Here is a 24362-nt window from a genome sequence, read left to right on the forward strand (position 1 = left end):
AATAAAGCAGGCCTTGAGTTATCGGAAGAGTCTGGAGCGACAAGGACATTTCTCACTGGAGCGTACAAGGTTGAGAGGTGACCTTATCAAGATCGTTAAAGCATGAGGAATAAAGATAAGGTGAATGGCAGGTGTCTTTTTGCTCAGGTGGGAGATTTCAAGACTGAGGCATATCTTTAAGGTGAGAGGAGAAAGATTTTAAAAAGACATAAGGAAGGAGGCTGAGGGGTGACCTTATAGAGGGTTACAAAATTACGAGAGGCATGGAGAGGATAAATAGGCAAAATCTTTTCCCTGAGGTCGGAGAGTCCAGAACTAGAGGGCATAGGTTTAGGGTGAGAGGGGAAAGATATAAAACAGACCGAAGGGGCAACTTTTTCACGCAGAGGGTGGTATGTGTATGGAATGAGCTGCCGGAGGGTGTGGTGGAGGCTGGTACAATTACAACATTTAAGCGGCATTTGGATGGGTATATGAATAGGAAGGGTTTGGAGGGATATGGGCTGGGTGCTGGCAGGTGGAACGAGATTGGGTTGGGATATCTCTATGACTCTATGCCTGTAAGGGGCAGTTTTTATTTTACACGGAGAGTGGTTTATGTGGAATGAACTTCCAGAGGAATTGGTGGATGTGGGGACAGTTACAACGTTTAAAAGGCATTTAGATAATTTCATGAAAAAGAAATGTTTGGGGGGATATGTACAAAGCGCAGGCAGGTGGGACTACTTTAGTTAGGGATTATGGTCAGCATGGACTCGTTGAACTGAAGGGTCTGCTCCTGTGCTGTATGATTCTATAACTGATTATAGCTGGGAAAAGGTTGGTATAGAGGCTGAAGATGGGGAGGGGAGTGAGGGGGCAGGAGTAAACACTCAGTGGAAACAGACCCCAGACAGAGAGAAAAGCAATTGGACAGACAAACAAAAGGGGAAAGGTCAGCCTGGGAGAATGAACAGCTGCTGATGGAGACCATTCGTCACTGACAATGGATTGTTTTGGTAGTAGCCCATGTGATGACAAGGCCTGGTGTGTGGGGGTTGGGGGAAGGAGGTAGGAGAAGGTGCTGAGGCCCTAAAATTATTCACCTCAATATTGAGTCCAGAAGGTCACTGGGTCCCCAAAAAGTGGTGTGTGGAAATGGCAGGCAACTGGATGCTGAGAATCATTTTTTTGTGGGCAGAACATTTCTGTTCTGCAAAGTAATCACCCAGTCAGTGTTTTGTTTTCCCAATACAGAGTTAGAAGTGGACTGTGCAGAGTTGGTGGATTATGAGCAGCCCTGAGTCTGTGTGAGGTGGTGCTGATGGAGAGAGAGGGCTCAAGATTGTGCATATGGCAACACATGACACTGAGTGTAAATGGCAGATTTCATTCTCTAAATCAAGTTGCCATATTATTACCAGACCATGGGCTGCTTTATCTTGAGAGAGAGAGAGAGAGAGAGAGAGAGAGACAACTGGTGGTGGTTTAACCTGAGGGCCACCACACCTCAGTGAGGGGAGAGTTGAGAAGGAGGGTCCTTCATGGTCACCTGAGCCAATGTGGGGATTGAACCCACACTGTTGGCATCACACTGCTTTGGAAACCAACCGTCCAGCTAATTTCACCAAAACCCAGATTCCCTAAAGTGTATGATTGAATCAGATCGGCTTTTCCAAATCTCAACAATGGTCACATGCAACCATTAGGTTAGCTTTTTTTTAAAATTCCATTGGTGAATGCAGGGCTAGGATAGGTCCCACGTGGCTGGGATGCCTCACACAGTCAGATGGACACTGGGGGAATGTACTTGCATTGATGGAACTATTCCTGATGAAGGTTGGAACCAAGAGGGACACATTAGTCTGTAGCACCTTCCTGTTCAAGGAGATGGGTCATTTGGAGATTGAACTAAATATTCTGAGTGTGTCAATGTCTTTCAATACTGACATCAGAAGCGCCTAAAAAATATCAGCACATCATAGTACATTAAATATTGAAAAAAATTAAATTTGAATCCCAAAGTTAAAATACTACAGATGCTGGACATTTTAAATAAACATCAAAATGCTGCAAACACTCAGCAGGGCAGACAATACTGATGGGGAGAAACAGGGTTAATGTTTAAGTTCCATGTCCTTTCAGCAGAAAGTCAAATCACAAAACATTCACAGAATCTGTTCCACTCTCATTGTGCACCTTCTACAGGCTGAAGAATGTGTGAACGGTTTCTTACCATGTACCTGCAGCCGTGTCTCTTTCTGGATCAGATACAAAAGATTGTGTTTTGACCTGTATTCCACCAGACACAGGTAAGTGTGATTGTCCCTCACACTCAGCTGGTTTATCCTGATTGAGGCGTTTCCCTCCCATAGGTTCCCGATGAGCTCGTACCGATTTCCACCGTGTCCAGTTGTCCAAGTTCCCTGTGATTGGGCTGGAAATGTAACGATGTGTTGGTAGGGCTCCTTCCTCATCCAGGTAACAGTTGTCAGGGTGTGGGAGTCCCAGCTCCTGAAGATACAGGGTAAAGTAACTGAATCTCCCTCTGTCCCACTCACCACTGAGACGTCTCCCTGAACATCTGAGGAAAGGACAAACATCAGAATGGTTGAGGTCAGTGTGCATAAGGTCTTATTTCAATATGTAACATTCCTTTCAACTTCACAATAAAATGAACAATTAAAGACTCCACTCATATCTCGAACAGGTCTGTGCTGGACATTCCCCAAGAAGAGTCACCCTGATCAAAATGTCTCCTCGCCACTCAATTTGAAAACCTTGATTACAAGATTGAAAATCAGATACCACCAGGTTATTGTCCGACAGGTTTAATTTGAAGCACTAGCTTTCGGAGCGCTGCTCCTTCATCAGGTGATTGTGGAGTATAAGATTGTAAGACACAGAAATTATAGCAAATGTTTACAGTGTGATGTAACTGAAATTATATGTTGAAAAAGACCAGGATAGTTTGTTAAGTCTCTCGTCTGTCAGAGTGACCATGTTGGTTTCAGTTCTTTTAGATATAAATCACAATTTTCTTTTAAAAATTACATTCTCAAGTGAACTTTAACAATTGGTGTCTGTCAGCCCAGATAATGTGTGTCAGCCCAGATAATGTCTGTCAGCCCAGATAATGTATTGAAGGTGTGAGCTCCCCTGGGTGATACTGTCTGTGCCACAATGTTTAGACTGATTCTAATCTAAAAATTGACTTTATAGAAACTTACATGGATTCATGCAGTTTTTTGAGCAAAGTATGATGAAACTCTGAAAGTACAAATTCACCCCACAAACGTATATGTGTGTGTGTGTGTGTGTGTGTTGGGGGGTGGCTGTGAGTGTCTGTGAAAGAGTGTGCGCATGTGTGTGAGTATGAGTATAAAGGGATATAAGTCTGTAAGACGGGGCATGTGTGATTGTGGGAGTGTATTTGTGAGCTTACGAAAGAGCATCTGCGTCCGTGCATGTGTGTGTGTGTGTGTATGTCTGTGTGTGCAGGACCTCTGACAGTGGAGGTGGGGGGGAGCAGTTCTGTCTGTTGATTGTTGTCCGGTGCCCAACCATCCGTTGCCGTAGCCTCTGCTTGCTCTCACCAATGTAGCATGCCTCAGGGTATCCTTGCCTGCAGCGAATGGGATAGACAACGTTGGCTGAGTTGCATGAGTACCTGCCACATACAGCAGTCTGGGACATTCAACCTTGGACATTCAGGTGACCATCCTCCAAGGCGGACTTCGGGACAGGCAGCAACAAAAAGTGGCCGAGCAGAGGCTCTTGGCCAAGTTCGGTACCCATGGGGATGGCCTCAACCAGGATCTTGGGTTCATGTCACACTACAGATGACCCCATCTCGCTACACACACACACACACACACAGACACACACACACTCACACTCACACACACACACATATACACACAGACACACACACACACACACACACATACACACAGACACACACACACATATACACACACACACACACACATACACACAGACACACACACACACATACACACAGACACACACACACATATACACACAGACACACACACATACACACAGACAGACACAGACACACACACACACACACACACACACACATATACACACAGACAGACACAGACACACACACACACACACACACACACACACACTCCTACGGACGCACACACTGATGCAGACCCTCACTCATATGCTCACACATACACTGCTGCACTCACACATGCCCCTCTCACAGACTTTATACTTACACTCACACACAGGCACACACTCCTCACAGACATTCACAACCACCCCCTCCCCCCTTCCCCACCCCCGCCCCACACACACACATGCACACACACACGCACATGCACATATAAGTTTGTGGGGGTGAATTTGTACTTGCAGAGTTACATTTTACTTTGCTCAAAAATCTATGTAAGATTCTCGAACTTCATTTTTTTAGATTAGACTCAGTCTAAACATTGTGGCACAGACAGTATCACCCAGGGGAGCTCACACCTTCAATACATTATCTGGGCTGACAGACACCAATTGTTAAAGTTCAATTGTGAATGTAAGTTTTAAAAAAATGTTTTGTGATCTACATAGAAAAGAATTGAAGCCAACATGGTCATTCTAATGGATGAGAGACTTAACAAACTATCCAGATCTTTTTCAATATATAATTTCAGTTACATCACACTATAAACCTTTGCTATAAATTCTGTGAGTTACAATCTTATACTTCACAACCACCTGATGAAGGAGTAGTGCTCCAAAAGCTAGTGCTTCCAGATAAACCTGTTGGACTATAACCTGGTGTTGTGTGATTTTTAACTTTGTACACCCCAGTCCAACACCAGCATCTCCAAACCTTGGTTACAAGATATTTCCATGATGTGGAGATGCCAGCGTTGCAGTGAGGTGGACAAAGTCAGAAGTCACACTACACCAGGACTTCACCTGATTCAGGAGCAGTACTCTGAACCTTGTTATTTCAAATAAACCTGTTGGACTATAAGCTGGTGCCGTGTGACTGCTGAATGTACTTACATATCGGATCCATTGAACCCTCCTGAATTCAGTCATGCAGAACCCTCCACCCATTGCTCAAAGTTAATTTTCTTTAAATGAGGTCAAGGATTTTACAGCCTTCCCCCTCACTCTGTCCAGCAAACACATTCAAAGTATTGACCACACTCTGTGTGAAGGAGAACCCCCTGGTGTCATTCCTAATGTAACCATTCACCAGCTCCAACCTGTGACATTTGAAATGAGCACAGGGTAATTTAAACTCAGAGTCCAGATTAAACTTTTCTTCATTAAGTAAGATATTTGGGTGCAGGAGGAGGGGGATAATCAGCCATGTGGTTTTTTGCTTCATCAACTTAAAAGAGGAGCTGAGAGATTAAATGTTTCCTCATTTCAATTTACAGAGAAAATCCGTTATTTTGCAATTGTTCCCCTGTTTGACTTCTGTTCACAAGAACAAATATCCTCTCAGAATCTGTCTTGTCAAACTCCTCAGCATCTTGAGGAAGGGTCACTCTGCCTGAAACATTAACTCTGATTTCTCTCCACAGGTGCTGCCAGACCTGCTGAGCTTTTCTGACAATTTCCATTTTTGTTTCTGATTTGCAGCATCTGCAGCTTTGTTTTTGGTTTTTCCTCAGGATGTTCTTTGTTTCATTAATTTCTACTTTTGTTTTATTCCATCATGGGTATCGCTGGCCCAGATGATGTACATGTATTGTCCATCCTGATTGCCCAGGTGAAGCTGCTGTTCTGAGACGGCGGTGAAGCCTTCTGCTAATTAAACCAAACACCCAGAAAAGCTCACCTCGCATTGCCATCTGTTAAAGTATGAGGAACAGAGAACTCCCAAAATTCACTTTTATATTAAAAATCAATTTATTCTTTAACTCTCAAAGTGAACATTAAACAACAACTATTTCCAGCTCTTAGCCTCCTTTCGCTAAACTGCTTGTTATCTGTCTTCAACTCTATAACAATCTACTGTTCCAAGAACGACCCGTATTAAAGTTAGATCAGCTTCAATACAAGACCGCACAGTGGCTGTTATTATTGGTGTGTTTCTTCTTTCAGCTCAAGATCTCCCTGAGTTGTCTTCTGTCTTTCACTGTAAAGATGTTTCATATGAGAAAGGTACCTTTGATAGAGAATGATTTGAATCGCAGTTTCTCAATGGCAGTTACTCTCTGTCTAACTTTCAAAATGTCTGCTTTTTTTATCCCCCAAACATCAGGTGGTTTCATTGTTTTGAAGTTGGCAAAAACAATAAATTCAAGCTCGATTGGGTTTTAGTATCCTGGGGCATAATTTAAACTGATTGGTTAGATTTAAATTATGGTCAAAGCAACTCGTATCTAGTTTACAGCTAAATGTTACATATTTTCAATTTTCCAGTACACTCTGAGACTGCTCGTCAGTCACGTGACAGGTGCCTGCATGTTCTCAGTGCAGAACAGGTTTCACAAACGCTTAAAGGTACAGTACACACCTTCAACTTCATAACAAAATCCCCCCCAAAGCATAAAAAGAACCATCATAATGAAAAGATGTCTCCATTTTTTGCCTAATTCGTAACCCCGTGACAATGAAATGCATAGGATATTAATTTAAGTTCATATTAATTTCCGCACACATATGTATAATATTGTTATCTGTTCAACCTTATTTAAAATTTCTCCATTAAATTTGCGATAATGTTTTACGGCCAGTACCAAACTCAATAATTCCTTTTCGATGGTCGAATATTTTTCTCTGGTGGGTGTTGGGTTTCTTTGAAAAGTAACCAACTGGCTATTCAATTCCATCATCATCTTCCTGTAGCAGTACAGCCTCAAGACCAATATCATGAGCATCGATTGCAACTTTGATTGCAACATTTGGTGCAGCTAAAATTGGTGCCACGGTTAATACAACTCTTACATTGTCAAGTGCCTCCAGGCATTGTTCCATCCACCGAAATGTTGTGATCTTCTTCAGGAAATCCATGAGTGAAGTCACTACCCTGCTGACATTTGGAACAAACTCCCAGTAGAATCCACTTAGTCCCCAAAACCAAAGCACTTCTTTCTTTGAGGTTGTTTGTGGAAATTCCTCGATGGTCTTTGTCTTTGCATTCCTGAGGGTCAACATTTCATGCCCGATGTATTGTCCCAATAATGTCTCCTCTGCCTTCACAAATTGTGTTTTCTTTAATTTTATTACCGCTTTGCTTCTCTTAATCATTCAAAGAGCTGTGTGCCAACTGTACCATGTGATCTTTCCATGACTCACTAAAGATCACTGCATCATCCAGATGTACTGCACAGTTTGTTAACACAGCCACACCTCTGTTCACGAGCCTTTTAAATGTGGCTGGTGTGTTCTTCATTCCAAAGGGCAGGACATTGAATTGACATAACCCATTTGGGGTGACAAACACAGAAATTTATTTCACTTTCTCTGATAAAGGGATGACAATGCCCAAACAGTAAGTCCAACTTTGTGATGTAAGGGGCTTGTCCAAATTTTTCTGTACAGTCCTCCAATTTTAGTATTGATCTGAGTTTGATTTTGTAACTGCCTTAACCTTTCAATGGTCCAAGCAAAATTGTTGAATCCCGTCAGGTTTGGCAACTAACATGATCATCGAACTCCACTTGCTTTGACTCAGTTCGATGATAGCTGCATTGCGCATTGCATCCACTTCCTTCTGGACCTGTGTGGCATTGAAAGGATTAAGCCTGTAGGTGTGTTGTTTTATTGGAACAGCATTCCCTACTTCTACCTCATGCACAAGAGGATCAGGCCTCTCCATCTTATTCCTGCATATGTCCTTGTACTGCTGCAACAATCAGTTCAACTGGTTCTTTGTTCCTGGGACAGATTGTTCACTAACCTATCCCACTCCTCAAGGACTTCTTCATTGTTTAATGTATTTTCAGGCAATCAAACTGCACAGCATGAGATTTGATTCCTCACTCTGTGGGCCAGTAACTAACACTGTTCCTCCAGTTCCCCCTCTCTCTATTATAATAATGTTTCAACATATTCCCATGACATACCCAATATAGTTTTTTCCTGTCCAGCATCTTTACCAGATAGTTTACCTGACTCAACTTTTTTCTCAATTTGTCAGGGACCACAGAACCTGACTTTGAAAGGATATCCTGCCATTGGTAACAATACTAACACGTCATCCCCACGGGAAAATGTCTGAATTCCGGAGTTTTTATCTGCCACCTGCTTCAATCTACACTGCACCCTCTTTCAGTGCTGTTTAGCTAACTCACCTGCCTGATTTGATCTCTCTCTCACCTCTGATACACAATCCAAGGGTGTGACCTCCGACTTTTGATTTAAACAACCACAAATAACTGAAAATAAATCAATTCTCTCACCTACATTTTCTTTAAAAATCTTGGACACTAATCGGCAAGTGTTTAAATCTGCTGGGATCTTTTGTACCCAAATCTTTTCAAATCTCAGACTGGATCTGTCTAAACCGGTCCAAATCGCAGATGAGCCCCCAAACTGAAACTTTAACTGCGACTTCAACCAAACACCCAGAAAAGCTCTTCTCACATCGTAATCTGTTAACGTCTGAGTGATAGAGAACTCCCAAATTCCAATACTTAAACAAAAAAATCAAATTATTCTTTAACTCTCAAAGTGAACATTAAACAACAACTATTTCCAACTCTAAGCTTCCTTTCCCTTAGTTGCTTGCTTTCTGCCTCCAACTCAATAACAATATACTGTTCCAATAACCACCTGTATTAAAATTACATCAGCTTCATTACAAAACCACACAGTGGCTGTCATTGTCAGTGTGTTTCTTCTTTCAGCTAAAGATCACCTGGGTCGACTTCTGTCTTTCACTTCAAAGATGTTTCATATGAAGAAGGTCCCTTTGATTGAGAGTGTTTTGTACAGCAGTTTTTCAATGGCAGTTACTCTCTGTCTAACTTTCAACATATCTGCTTTTTTTTTATATACCCCAAACATCAGATTGTCTCATTAGTTTGATGTTGGCAAAAACAATAAATTCAAACTCGATTGGGTTTTAATATTCGGGGGGATAATTTAATCTGATTGTTTAGATTCAAATCATGCTCAAAACAACTGAGGTATCTCGTTTGCAGTGAAATGTTACATATTTTCAATTTGGCCAATTAAACTGCTGGAAGCTGTCAGTGACTGAATTGAATTGAATTGAATCGAATCGAATAGAATTGAATCGAATCGAATTGAATTGAATTTATTGTCACATGTACCGAGGCACGGCAAAAAGCTTTGTCTTGTGAGCAGTACAGGCAGATCACAGAGTTAAGTAGCATAGATAGTAAATAATAGGTAAACAACGGAAAAAACAAAAAGACAGGTACAGGCGAATGTGCCTGTTGTTAACATCAAGGCTGTATTTGAGCGAGTGTAGCATCAAGGAACCTGAGCAAAACTGAATCCAGGTGGAAGCTGAGGGGGGAAACCTCCATGGGTTTCAGTCAGACCTGGCACAGAGGAAGCTGGTTGTTGTTCTTGGAGATCAGTCATCTCAGCTCCAGAGCACATCTCTGCAGGAGTTCCTCAGGTTAGTGTGTCCTTGGTCTAACCATCTTTAGCTGCATCGTCAATGACCCTCCCTCCACCATAAGGTCAGAATGGGGATGGTTGTTCACTGATGAACATGGGATACAGGAGAACATCTCCACCTACAAGCTTCCCTCCAAGACACTCACCACCCTGATGGGAATATTTCATCATTCCTTCAGTGTCACTGGGACAAAGCCTTGGAAATCCTTGACCAACCGTATCGTGAATGTCTCTGCAGCTGAGGGAATACAGCAGTTCAAGAAGGCAGCTCACCATTCCTTCTCCAGGGCTGGCCAATAAAGGCTGACTGTGCATGGGACACCCACATCCCCTTAGAACAACCCTAACCACTTGGATTGTCAGTGATGTTTTCTCTGTTCCCGATCCCAGAGCAATGAAGCCAGTTTGAACATGATAATGAATGAGTGTAACTGTGGGAGGTTTTAAAGTTAGTTATGGAATGGTCTCTAAATCCCAGTCATGCCTCTCTCTCTCTCTCTCTCTCTCTCTCTCTCTCTGTCTCTCTCTCTCTCTCTCTCTTTGTGCCTCTCTGTCTCTGTCCTTCTCACTGCCTCCTGCCTTAGACCAACTGGAAGAGCCCAAGAGAAGGAACCAACCCAAGAGCTCCCAGACCAGGTGGAGCCTGTCCCCATTGAGCTGTCAGGGCAGTGACACATCAGAACATTATTCCTCACCTTCCACTTTCAGGCGTGTTCCTTTTCCAGATCCAAAATTGTTAATATTGAGCTCCACACGACACCGATAGGAACCAGCATCCTCCCGGCTCAATCCCTCCATCATTATTGAGGCATCTTTGTTGCTGAGGTTCCCCACGAATCTGAATCGATTCCCACCGTCCCACTGTATCACATTCTCACACAGCTCACCCTGGGAATGGTCTGGACCAGGATCTGTGCACTGAAAGATTAAAGCCCGTGATTTCCCCTTGTACCATAAGATGGAGCCGGTGAGTGTGAGGTGAGTGTCAGGGTGGGTGAAGCTGCAGGGTAAGACAGCGGAGCCTCCTTCCTCAGCCCTCACTCCATCCGCGATTGTTATTGACCAACCATTAGCAGAATCCGCTGTGGGGGGAGAGAGAGAGAGAGAGAGGATATGAACACAGAACAGACACCAAACAGTGAGGTAAGACATTGAATCTGTTATTTAGTGAGAAAAGATATAATATGATACAATTGTGGTTTCTGAACAGACGAGTGACAGAGTGGAAGGAGCTCCGGGCTAGATACAACAGAGGGCTTCAGGTGGTTTGTAAACATCCTGATGTTAGACTGTGGGTGTTTGTCGCTGTTGGTTGAAGAGAGGGTTTGGTACCTGAGAGTTATAGAACATAGAACATAGAACAATACAGCACAGAACAGGCCCTTCGGCCCACAATGTTGTGCCGAACATCTATCCTAGATTAAGCATCCATCCATGTACCTATCCAAATGCCGCTTAAAGGTCGCCAATGATTCTGACTCTACCACTCCCACGGGCAGCGCATTCCATGCCCCCACCACTCTCTGGGTAAAGAACCCACCCCTGACATCTCCCCTATACCTTCCACCCTTCACCTTAAATTTATGTCCCCTTGTAACACTCTGTTGTACCCGGGGAAAAAGTTTCTGCCTGTCTATTCTATCTATTCCTCTGATCATCTTATAAACCTCTATCAAGTCACCCCTCATCCTTCGCCGTTCCAACGAGAAAAGGCGGAGAACTCTCAACCTCTCCTCGTACGACCTATTCTCCATTCCAGGCAACATCCTGGTAAATCTTCTCTGCACCCTCTCCAAAGCTTCTACATCTTTCCTAAAGTGAGGCGACCAGAACTGCACACAGTACTCCAAATGTGGCCTAACCAAAGTCCTGTACAGCTGCAACATCACTTCACGACTCTTGAATTCAATCCCTCTGCTAATGAACGAGAGTAGACCATAGGCCTTCTTACAAACTCTATCCACCTGAGTGGCAACTTTCAAAGATCTATGTACATAGACCCCAAGATCCCTCTGTTCCTCCACCTGACTAAGAACCCTACCATTAACCCTGTATTCCGCATTCTTATTTGTTCTTCCAAAATGGACAACCTCACACTTGGCAGGGTTGAACTCCATCTGCCACTCCTCAGCCCAGCTCTGCATCATATCTAAGTCCCTTTGCAAATGACAAATGCCCTCCTCACTGTCCACAACTCCACCTATCTTTGTATCATCTGCAAATTTACAGACCCAACCTTCGACTCCCTCATCCAAGTCATTAATAAAAATTACAAACAGCAGAGGACCCAGAACTGATCCCTGCGGAACCCCACTTGTAACTGGACTCTCCATTATCTGAACTCTCCATTGTTCCAGGAGACCCAGAGTGATCTGAAGAGCAGGACTCAGGGCCCTCCCTGCAGAACCTTTTCTATTTCCCATCACTTTCTACTCTATTACCCAGCCAGCCTTCAGCAACCTGACTCATTCATCAGTCACAGCAGAGGGATGGGGGATGCAGTGGAAGCATTGTCGGGGTGGGGGGGCAGGGGGGGGTGGGGGGGGATACAGAGAGACATGAAGATGGTAAAAAATAAACTGAAGTAAAAAAGTAAACTCATCATTGTGCGAGAGAACTCCTGTCTCGTTAAAGGAAGTTATGACTGGTCATGATTTAACCTGAGGGTCACTCTGCCTCAGACAAGGGGCAAGGTTGAGAAGATTGGAACTTCATGGTCACCTCAGACAATATGGGAATTAAACATCCCTTGTTGGCATCACTCCACATCCCAGACCAACTGTCCAGCCAACTGAGCGAACGGACGATGAGAAGGCAATCCAAGTAAATCCAGAAGGCAGTGTGAATATCGTCAAGTGAGGGCATAAGGGTGTGTGGCATGGCTGGATGGCATTTACTTGTGAGTAAGGCAGACGAGCTGAGGGTGTAGATTAATGAGTGGGGATAAGATATTGTTGTTATCACAGACACATAGTTGAGGGTGTGACAGGATTGACAGCACAATGTTCTGGGCTATCGAACTGTGAGATGAGACATGTAGGGGTAGGGGGAATGTCAAAGAGGAGGGGGTGTTGCAACATTGATGAAGGAGTTAATCACTGACATAAGATGGATGATATCTTAGAATGTTCCTCAAATGCGGTCTGATGGATCAATGTAAAAACAAACCTCCATCACTACACTCTGTCTCTTACCATCAAGCAAATCTTGTATCCAACTGGCATTCTCTCCCTGAATCCCATGCCACCTAACTTCACTAATTAGTCCACCATGTGGAACTTTGACAACAGCTTTACACAAGTTCATGTAAACAATATCTCCCCCTCTGCCCTCACTGGTCTTTTGGTAACATTTTCAAAAAGCTCAGTCAAGTTTGTGACACATGATTTCCCTGCACAAAGCCACTTTTATGTTTTTGAAGACCTCCAACACTTCCTCTTCAGTAAAGTGAGTTGCTTTCAAGACATTAATATTTATTTGCCTGAGTTCCCTTGCATCAATTTCTTTCTCCACAGTAAAAACTGATGCAAAATATTTGTTTAGGATATCTCCCCCCCTCTCCTCTGGTTCTACCCATAGATGACCTCATTGATCTTGAAGAGGCCCTATTCCCTCCCTGGTTGCTCTCTGACTTCTAATGACTTTCTAGAATATCGTTGGCTTATCCTCAGCCTTATCTGCTGAGGTTATCTGATGTCCACTTTTTGCCCTCCTGATATCCCTCATAAGAATGCCCCGATAGCCCTTACACTCTTCAAAATATTCACTTGATCCCAGTTGTCTACACCAAATACATGATTCTTTCATATTCTTAACCAGAGCCTCAATATATTTACTCATCCATTGTTCCCTCATCTTACTGGCCTTACCCTTCACTCTAACAGGAGGACAGTGTCTCTGAACCCTTGTTATTTCACTTGCCAATCATCCCTTTACCTGTTACCCTATTGTTCAAGGGTGGTGGTGATAAACCAGGAGAGTACAAGCCAGTGAGGCCAACATGAATGGTGGGGAAAATATTGGAAACAATTCTGAGGGACAGAATGAATAATTACTTGGAGAGACAAAGGTTAATCCAGGATATTTAGCATGAATTTGTAAAGGAATTTGATTGAATTGGATTTGATGGAATTTTAGAGGAGGTGACGAGGTATGAAGATGAGAATAATACAGTTGATGTCGTCTACATTGACTTCAGTAAGCTTCACTTCAGGATGTCTCACTCAACTGAATCTCAGCATTTTCACCAGATAGGATTCTCTCTGTCTCTCTATGAAATGCATTAACATAAACTAACTCATTGACTCTTTCTCTCCCTCTTCCTTTGAGTACTGAAACAGCTTCAGACTTATTTTCAATGCTGATGATCTGGAGATTTTTTTACAACTCTCAACCTGGAGACTTTCGGAATTTTTTAAAACAACTACTCTTCTGACTTCTGTTCTTCTGAACTCAGCTGACTGGTGGTACTCAAAAATCTGTTTGTATCGACTGTAAAACTCACCTTGGTAAATATTCAGCAATGAACTCTCCAGGTCATTTATCTCCAGGACACTTTCTCACTGTCTTTACTTCACTGTTCCAGATCACATTCTGACCCTTTGTTTCAAATTAACAAGTCACTTTCACAGAACTGAAACCTAAAATCTCTTTTCACTCCACTTTTGAATCCACATTCTGAGTGAACAATAATATTTTATAAACTGCCATCCCACTGTGCCCTCTAGTTCTTGATCCCTTCATGAGTGGGCACAGTCTCTCTCTATCTACACTATCCTGACCCTTCATGAGTGGGTACTGTCTCTCTATTGACACGATCCTGACCCTTCATGAGTTTGAATATCTCAATCAAATCTTCCTTCAGCCTTCCCTTTGGACCAAATCCATTCTGACCTCAGTTATTCTGATATCTCCAATTGTGACTCCCCGTGACAACCCAGCAATCCTCCCTCCCTTACGGCCCGATAGGTTACAGTGCTGAAGCCAGAGGCAGCTAAACCCAACGACATTGGAAAAGCTTCAAAAAAAGATTGACATGAATTGTACGAGGTTGCAGTGGTTTACTAGGAGATTCCATGAGGGAAGATTATTGCTACAAAACCACGTATTGAAGCAGTGAAGAAAGACAGGAACAAGGTCATTGCTCAGTATTGTACTGAAAAGTGAAGATTGTGTGTGGTTCACTCAAAACCAGTGACTGCCAATACTGGGGGGGCAAGAGTGGAGTTGTCTTGTCAGGAGGCTATAAATCTAGAGATCCAGGTCATTTTCTGGGGTAATGGAGTTCAAAGCCCTCAATAGTCGAGTTTCATTTTTTTAAAATCTGGAATTAAGAATCTCATGATGACCATAAACTCTTGGGAAGGAAATTTGTTATTCTTACCTGGTTGGTTCACATTGCTTAACGATGGAAAAGGAAACATTGCTCTCAGCTCTTCAACACTTTGAAATTTATGTCTGATATCGAATTAATGAGACAATAGTTTTTGCTAATTATAATCCTCTTATCTTTGTAGAAAAGCTTAAAGATAAGACTTCAGGTTATACAGTTGGAGCTTAGATCTGCAGATGGAGAGGTGCCAGAAGACAGGAGGAAAGCCAATGTGGTACCATGATTCAAGAAGTGAGCAAGGGATTAACCAGGTATCTACAGGCCAGTCAGTCTAACCTCAGTGGTAGGGAAACTATGGAAGCAATTCTGAGGGGCAGAATTCATCTACACTTAAGAGGTGGAGATGGATCAAAAGCAGACAGAATGGTTTTGTTCAGGAGAGGGAGGCAGAAGATGGGATACGATAGGCTGTTTAGCCTGACCTCCATTATTTGAAAGATTTTACAGTCCATCATTATGAATGAGATTGTGGAGAAGAACACGTTATTTGAGGAGGTCACAAGACAGGTCGACAAAGGTCATGCAGTTGATATGGTGTATATGGACTTCAGCAAGGCATTTGATAAGGTTCCGCATAGTAGGCTCATTCAAAATGTCAGGAAGTATGGGATACAGGGAGATTTGGCTACCTGGAGTCAGAATTGGTTGGCTAACAGAAGGCAGAGAGTGGTTGTAGATGGAAAGTATTCTGCCTGGAAGACACTGATGAGTGGGGTCCTGCAGGGGTCTGTTCTTTGTAGTTTTTATAAATGACTTGGATGAGGAGGTTGAGGGGTGGGTTAGTAAATTTGCAGATGACATAAAGTTTAGAGGTGCCATTGATTGTATTGAGGGTTATTGCAGGCTGCAGCGCGACATAGACAGGATGCAGATCTGGGCTGAGAAATAGCAGATGGAGTTCAACCTGGATAAATGTGAAGTGATGCATTTTGGAAGGTCAAAATCGAATGCTGAATATAGGATTAAAGACAGGATTCTTGACAGTGTTGAGTAACAGAGGGATCTGGGTGTGCAAGTACATAGATCCCTCAAAGTTGCCACCCAAGTGGATAGCAAAGCATATCGTGTTTCGGCTTTCATTAACAAAGGGGATTGAGGTGAAGAGCTGTAAGATTTTGCTACAGCTCTACAAGTCCCTGGTGAGACCACACTTGGAATATTGTGTCCAGTTCTGGTCACCCTACAACAGGAAAGATACAGAGGCTTTGGAGAGGATGCAAAGAATAGACAATAGACAATAGGTGCAGGAGAAGGCCATTCTGCCCTTCGAGCCTGCACCACCATTCATTATGATCATGGCTGATCATCCTCAATCAGTATCCATAACCCTTGATTCCACTATCCTTGAGAGATCTATCCAACTCTTTCTCAAATGAATCCAGAGACTGGGCCTCCACTGCCCTCTGGGGCAGAGCATTCCAAACACCCACCACTCTCTGGGTGAAGAAGTTTCTCCTCATCTCTGTCCTAAATGGCCTACCCCTTATTTTTAAGCTGTGTCCTCTGGTTCGGCACTCACCCATCAGCAGAAACATGTTTCCTGCCTCCAGAGTGTCCAATCCTTTAATAATCTTATATGTCTCAATCAGATCCCCTCTCAGTCTTCTAAACTCAAGGGTATACAAGCCCAGTCGCTCCAGTCTATCAGCGTAAGGTAATCCCGCCATTCCAGGAATTGACCTCGTGAACCTACATTGCACTCCCTCAATAGCCAGATTGACTTTCCTCAAATGTGGAGACCAGAACGGCACACAATACTCTAGGTGTGGTCTCACCAGGGCCCTGTACAGCTGCAGAAGAATCTCTTTGCTTCTATACTCAATCCCTCTTGTTATGAAGGCCAGCATGCTATTAGCCTTCTTCACCACCCGCTGTACCTGCATGCTTACCTTCATTGACTGGTGCACAAGAACACCCAGACCTCTTTATACTGCCCCTTTACCGAACTTGACTCCATTTAGGTAGTAATCTGCCTTCCTGTTCTTGCCACCAAAGTGGATAACCATACATTTATCCACATTAAACTGCATCTGCCATGCATCTGTCCACTCGCCTAACCTGTCCAGATCACCCTGTAATCTCCTAACATCCTCCTCACATTTCACCCTGCCACCCAAGCTTTGTATCATCAGCAAATTTGCTAATGTTACTATTAATACCACCTTCTATATCATTAATATATATTGTAAAAAGCTGCTGTCCCAGCACTGATCCCTGCGGTACCCCACTGGTCATTGCCTGCCATTCCGAAAGGGAGCCGTTTATCACTACTCTTTGTTTCCTGTCAGCCAACCAACTTTCAGTCCAAGTCAGTACTTTGCCCCCAATACCACGTGCCCTAATTTTGCTCAATAACCTCCTGTGTGGGACTTTATCAAAGGCTTTCGGAAAGTCCAGGTACACTACATCCACTGGATCCCCCTCATCCATCTTCAGAGTTACATCCTCAAACATTCCAGAAGTTTAGTCAAGCATGATATCTCCTTCATAAATCCATGCTGACTCTGACCTATCCTGTTACTACTATCCAAATGTGTAGTAATTTCATCCTTTATAATTGACTCCCCAGCATCTTTCCCACCACTGAGGTCTGACTAACTGGTCGATAACTTCCTGCTTTCTCTCTCGCTCCTTTCTTAAAAAGTGGTACAACATTAAGCACCCTCCAATCTGCAGGAACTGATCCTGAATCTATCAAACTCTGGAAAATAATCACCAACTCATCCACGATTTCTAGAGCCACCTTCTTCAGTACCCTGGGATGTAGACCATCAGGCCCTGGGGACTTATCAACCTTCAGACCTAACAGTCTCTCCAACACCAATTCCTGGCAAATATGAATACCCTTCAGTTCAGGTCCTTCAGCCACTGTTACCTCTGGGAGATTGCTTGTGTCTTCCCCAGTGAACACAGATCTGAAGTACCAATTCAATTCTTCTGCCATTTCTTTGTTCCCCGTAATATGTTCCCCTGTTTCTGTCTTCAAGGGACCAATTTTAGTCTTAACCATTTTTTTCCCTTTCACATACCAAAAAAGCTTTTACTATCCTCCTTTATATGTTTGGTCAGTTTACCTTCGTACCTCATTTTTTCTCTGCATATTTCCTTCTTAGTAATCCTCTGTTGTTCTTTAAAAGCTTCCCAGTCCTCCGTTTTCCCATCTTCTTTGCTATGTTATACTTTTTCTCTTTTGACTTTATATGTTTCTTAACTTCCCTCGTCAGCCATGGCCACCCATGCCTCTTCCTAGGATCTTTCTTCCTTTTTGGAATGAACTGATCTTGCATCTTCTGCATTATACCCAAAAGTATCAGCCATTGTTCCTCCACTGTCATCCCTGCTAAGGTATTGCACCATTGAACTTTGGCCAGCTCCTCCCTCATAGCTCCATAGTTCTCTTCATTCAACTGAAATATTGTCACTACCGATTGTACCCTCTCCCTTTCAAATTGCAGATTGAAGCTTATTGTATTATGGTCACTACCTCCTAATGGCTCCTTCACTTCGAGGTCCCTGATCAATTCTGGTTCGTTGCACAATACCAGATCCAGAATTGCCTTCTCCCTGGTAGGCTCCAGCACCAGCTGCTCTAAGAATCCAACTCGGAGGCACTCCACAAAGTCTCTTTCTTGAGGTCCAATACCATCCTGATTCTCCCAGTCTATCTGCATGTTGAAATCCCCCATAACAACTGTAGTAACATCTTTGTGACAGGCCAACTTCAGCTCCTTATTCAACTTACACCCGCCATCCATACTACTGTTTGGGGGCCTGTCTTTGTGGGTCTTTCTACCCTTAGAATTTCACAGCTCTATCCATACTGACTCTACATCCCCTGATTGTAGGTACCCCCCGCGCAAGGGACTGAATATCATCCTTTACCAACAGGGCCATCCCACCCCCTCTGCCCATCAGTCTGTCCTTACGATAGCACGTATAGCCTTGAATATTCATTTCCCAGGCCCTGTCCACTTGAAGCCACGTCTCAGTTATCCCCACAATATCGTAGCTGCCAATTTCCAAAAGAGCCTCAAACTCATCCATCTTATTTCTAATACTTTGTGCATTCATATATAGTATTTTTAATTTGTTACTGCTCTCACCCTTCCTATCAACCCCTATTTCACTCAACCTTACGGCATGATCCCTTTTAGAATTTTCTGCTTCATTGATACCGTTGACTTTCTTGACTTCCCTTGTTCTAACTTTCCCTTCAATTTCCTTCTTAAACTTCCAGTTTGCCCCCTCACCCCCCGCTATTGAGTTTAAATGCAGCTGTGTTGCAGTAGCAAACCTGCCTGCCAGAATGCTGGTCCCCAACCTATTAAGGTGCAAACTGTCTCTTTTGTATAATTTATGCTGACCACAAAACATACCCCAGTGATCCAAGAATTTAAATCCTTGCTTCCTGCACCAGTTCCCCAGCCACATGTTCAAGTCCATTATCTCCCTGTTCCTGGCCTCTCCAACCTGAGGAACTGGAAGCAAACCGGAGATAACCACCCTGGATGTCCTGCTTTTCAGCCTTCTTCCTAGTTCTCCGAAATCCCACTGCAGTATGTTCCTCCTCTTCTTCCCGACATCATTTGTGCCGACATGTACCACCACCTCTGGCTCTTCACCTTCGCCCTTGAGGATTTCCTGCACTCTGTCTGCGATGTCCTTAATCTTGGCACCAAGAAGGCAACACACCATCCTTAAGTCCCACCTGTTTCCACAGAAACCCCGTTCAGTTCCTCTCACTATGGAGTCCCGTATTACCACGGCTCTGTGCGATGTCTGACTCCTCGGCTCTGCCTCCACTCCAGCTTTTGATTGACAGACCTGACCACCTCACGGATTGGCAGTATCATCTGTCTCTACTGTTTCCAAAAGATTCAACTTGTTCCTGACAGGTACTTCCCCCGCGGTCTCTTGCACCTGTCTCCTCTCTGCCTTCCTCATCATCTTCTCGCTTCTGCTCTCTTCTGGTATGGTCGGTGTACATAGATCCCTCAAAGTTGCCACCCAAGTGGTTAGGGTTGTTCAGAAAGCATATGGTGTTTCGGCTTTCATTAACAGGGGGATTGAGTTTAAGAGCTGTAAGGTTTTGCTACAGCTCTACAAGTCCATGGTGAGATCACACTTGGAATATTGTGTCCAGTTCTGGTCGCCCTACTATAGGAAAGATACAGAGGCTTTGGAGAGGGTGCAAAGAAAATTTACCAGGATGCTGCCTGGACTGGAGGGCTTGCCTTATGAAGAAAGGTTGAAAAAGCTCGGATATATCTCTCTGGAGAGAAGGAAGAAGAGAGGAGACCTGATCGAGGTGTACAAGGTAATGAGAGAAATAGATAGAGTCAATAGCCAGAGACTTTTCCCCAGGGCAGGATTGACTGGTATGAGGGGTCATAGTTATAAGATATTAGGAGAAAGGTATTGAGGAGATGTCAGAGGGAGGCTCTTTACACAGAGAGTTGCGAATGCATGGAATGCATTGCCAGCGGTGGTGGTGGTGGAAGCAGAGTCATTAGGGACATTTAAGCGACTGCTGGACATGAACATGCATAGCAGTGAGTTGAGGGGTGTGTAGGTGAAGTTAGTATAATTTACATTAGGATTAAACTTCGGCACAACATCGTGGGCCGAAGGGCCTGTTCTGTGCTGTACTTTTTTATGTTCTATGTTCTAAGTTCTAAGTACAGTTGGCAGTTCAGAAAACAAATGCAATGTTAGCATTACATTCGAGAGGGTGTAAATTCAAGGCTAGGGGGTGTATGGCCTATGCTGTATAAGGCTCTATCTGGCCAGACTACATTTGGAATATTGACAGCAGTTTTGGGCCCCAAATCTGAGGATGGAGCTGTTGACATTGGAAGAGATCGAGGAAGTTACAAGAATGATCCAGGGGGCGAAGACTTGTTATGATGAGTACAGATTCTGGGTCTGTACTCAAGGAAGTTTAGGAGGATGAGGGGGATCTGATTGAAACTTACAGAATACTGAGAGGCCTGGATATCATGAACGTGAAGATGTTTCTACTCGGGGGAGAGATGAGGACCCAGGGGCACAGCCACAGAGAGCAGGGTTAGATTTGAGACGAGGAAGAATTTCTTCAGCCTGTGGTGAGAATTCTGTTGAACTCATTGCTGCAGAGGACTGTGGAGGCGAAGTCATTGAGTGTATTTCTGACAGGGTTCTTGATTAGTCAGGGGTTCAAGGGTGTTATGGGGAGAAGGCAGAGAATGTGTTTGAGGAACATATCAGCCATGATCACAAACAGAGCAGACTTGATGGGTCAAATGGCTTAGCTCTACTCCAATATCCTACGGTCTTACATCTGACCAATAATTGAATTTGTTTGAAGCAAAGACCAGGTGTGCAGATGAGGCAATGATTTTGATGTTGTCTACTTGGACTTCAGCAAGGCTTTTGTCAATCTCCACATGGGAGACTGATAGTAAAGGTCAGAACCCATGGGATCCAAGGACATTTGGGAAATTGGATCCACAATTTGCTGACAAGCAGGAAGTAGAAGATGAAGGATGAGGGACCCTTTTCCGACTGGATGTTCTTGTCCACTAGGGGCCCACCGGGGTAGGTGTTAGGATCCTTGCTGTCTGTGGTTTATATCAATGATATAAACTTATATGTCGGCAGATTGATCAACAAGTTCCCAGAGGATAAACAACTTGGTGGGGTGATCAATAATGAGGAGGATAGCCTTAGGCAGAAAGAAAATATGGACAGGCTGGTCATGAGGTATGTGAGGGCAAGGGCTGGATAATCGGATTAGAATAGATAGGTGACCAGCACAGACTCAGTGGGCTGAATGGCCTTCTGTGCTGTTAACTTCTGTGAGCTGATCACCATGTAAATCTAAATTATCTACCATTTCCCTGTTCCATGTTTTAAATTCCCAACTTTCTCCCTCACATAGTTCCACAATTATTTTCTTTCTCTGTATATGCCCAGAGCATCGATTGCTGTTAGTTTTTCTATTTCTTGTCCAGTTACTGTCATCCCAATTGTCTCCACCTTTACGATCTTTATTGGTATCTGCTGTTGGTTTAGAATCACAGAATCAGATGGTGCAGAAGTGGCCCTTCAGCCCATTAAGACTGGACCATCAAAATATATACTACTGCTGACTAATGCACCGATCACAATGGGCAATTTAGCATGACCAATTCACCTGACCTCTCCATCCTAGGATTGTGAGAGGAAACTGGAGAACCCAGAGAAAACCCACACAGACATGGGGAGAATGTACAAACTCCACACAGACAGTCGCCCGAGGTGGGAATTGAACCCAGGACCCTGGCGCTGTGAGGCAGCAGGGCTAACCACTGAGCCACTGTGCAACCCAGATGAAGCATATTCATTTAACGCCACTCCTATCTCTTCAGACTCCACACACAACTTCCCACTACTGTCATTGACCTGCCCTAATCTTTCTCTAGTCATTTTTTTTATTCCTGATACACCGAAAGGAAGCTTCAGAGGTTTCCTTGATCCTACCTGCCAAAGAATTCTCATGTCTCCTCCTGACTCTTCTTAGCTCTCTCTTTAGGTCCTTCCTGGCTAACGTCTAACAATCAAGTGCCCTATCTGAGTCTCCCATCTCATCTTTCCATAAGCTTCCTTCTTCCTCTTGACAAGAGCTTCAACTTCTTTCGTAAATCATGGTTCCTTCACTCAACCACGTCCTCCCTGCCTGACTGGTACATACTTATCAAGGACACGCAGGAGCTGTTCCTTGAACAGGCTCCACATTTCAATTGTGACCATCCCCTGTAGTTTCGTTCCCCATCTTATGCTTCGCAAATCTTGCCTCATTGCATCATAATTGCCTTTCCCCCAGCTATAACACTTGCCCTGCAGTATATACCTGCACCTTGCCATCGCTAAAGTAAACTTAACCAAATTGTGGTCACTATCATCAAATCTAACAGCTGGCCCAGTTGATTGCCCAGTACCAAATCCAATGTGGCCTCGCCTCTTGTATCTTTGTCCGTACATCTCCTACCCCTTCCCATCACACTTTGATTATCATTCACCTCCTCACTACCCTGCATTCTCTGCTCTCTTTTTTTTTTATTGTTTGACAGGAAAACTAATAAAATATGGAGAATTATGAGTGCTCAGATAGGATAGGCAAGAAGGTCCTTTCTTCATTCATACTGTGGTCAGTAAACAGAGAATATAGATTTAAGGTCGGAGATAGAGGGTGAGAGGAGACTTGAACAGATTCTTCCTCAGGTCGAGGTTAATACGACTCTGGAACACACTGCCTGAAAGGGCGGTTGAGTTATAAACACTGGTAACATTTGTACTTCGATGTTCATTTGCATTTCTGTTTGCCTCTTCAGTAGCCTGCACCTCTGCTCTGTCATTTCTATTTTTCCGAATCCCTGCAGTGTGAAAACTGGAGATTTGACCCAACAAATCCACATTGACTCTCTGAACAGCATCCCTTTTTGATTTTCAAAATTCCCTCCAACTGAATCCCACCTCCCACCATGATCTCCATCCCACTAATTACATTAAATCCCTCAATAAGTTGGTTAAGAAGGCTTTTAGATGGAGAGCTGCAAAATGGGAGAAGTAGAGTGAGATCATTGTTGACTGATACAGACATGATCACCCAAAATGGCCTCCTTTTACGCTGTAAATGTCTAAGATTCATGAATCTACAAGGAAAACATGAAGGAATAAATCATCATGCTCGGAATAGTCAATTGTCACTGCTTTCATTTTTGATAAAACAAATGATTTTTCCCTGATGTAGAAACCGCAGTGAAGGAAAAGGCACATCGTGCTGAGCAGGAACAGTTTGGGAACTAAATACCAGACAGTAAACAGAGGAGGAGGCAATTCCATGATGAACAAAGTGGATTTGAAAGTTCAGTATTAGAAAGTACTTACTGTGACCCCGTACTGAGACTGACAGCAGGACTGCAGAAAGACAAACATAGAGAGACCTCATCGTTAATACTTCACCATTTCATCATTCTCACTCCCTTACTCTTGTCGTTTTACAGAAAAATACAGAAGTTACTTGACTTCCTACCAAATAAATGTGAGGCAATCATACACGATACGAACAACAAACGGGAAGTCTGTGTACGGTCAGTAGGAGCTGAGAGAATGACAAAGCTATTATAAAACTGAGGCACTGCAACCGTTGAGAAAAGGGGATGTTACTTCAGCTTCCAACACAAATCTCAAAATCAACAGCGTCAGCATCAAACACTCTGTGAGCTGGGGCAGGACAGTGTTAGAGACAGAGTAAAGCTCTTTCAACACCATCTCCATCAAACACTCCCAGGACAGCCACAGCTCGGGGTTGGATCCAGAGTAAAACTCCTTCTACTTTTTAACATTGAAAATAACCAGAAGGAAAGCACCTTGACATTAT

At 43.6% G+C, this 24362-nt stretch overlaps 1 protein-coding gene across 4 annotated transcripts in view; it reads right to left on the reverse strand.

Annotated features, from left to right (window-relative positions):
* Positions 1-24148, reverse strand: part of LOC140494222 (polymeric immunoglobulin receptor-like) — an 89109-nt gene extending 64961 nt beyond the window's left edge. For 3 of the 4 annotated variants that reach the window (XM_072593425.1, XM_072593405.1, XM_072593415.1), the window contains exons 1-3: positions 23870-24148; positions 10266-10652; positions 2216-2563 (exon numbers count right to left, since the gene is read on the reverse strand). In XM_072593425.1, coding sequence (XP_072449526.1) covers positions 2216-2563; positions 10266-10652; positions 23870-23930 — 796 coding nt within the window. In that variant the 5' untranslated portion in view covers positions 23931-24148. The remainder of the gene's footprint in view (positions 1-2215; positions 2564-10265; positions 10653-23869) is intronic. The other variant, XM_072593436.1, reaches the window with a different exon arrangement.
* Between the last annotated feature and the right edge of the window lie 214 nt (positions 24149-24362).

Source organism: Chiloscyllium punctatum, chromosome 2 (assembly GCF_047496795.1).
Source record: "Chiloscyllium punctatum isolate Juve2018m chromosome 2, sChiPun1.3, whole genome shotgun sequence".
Taxonomy (NCBI): domain Eukaryota; kingdom Metazoa; phylum Chordata; class Chondrichthyes; order Orectolobiformes; family Hemiscylliidae; genus Chiloscyllium; species Chiloscyllium punctatum.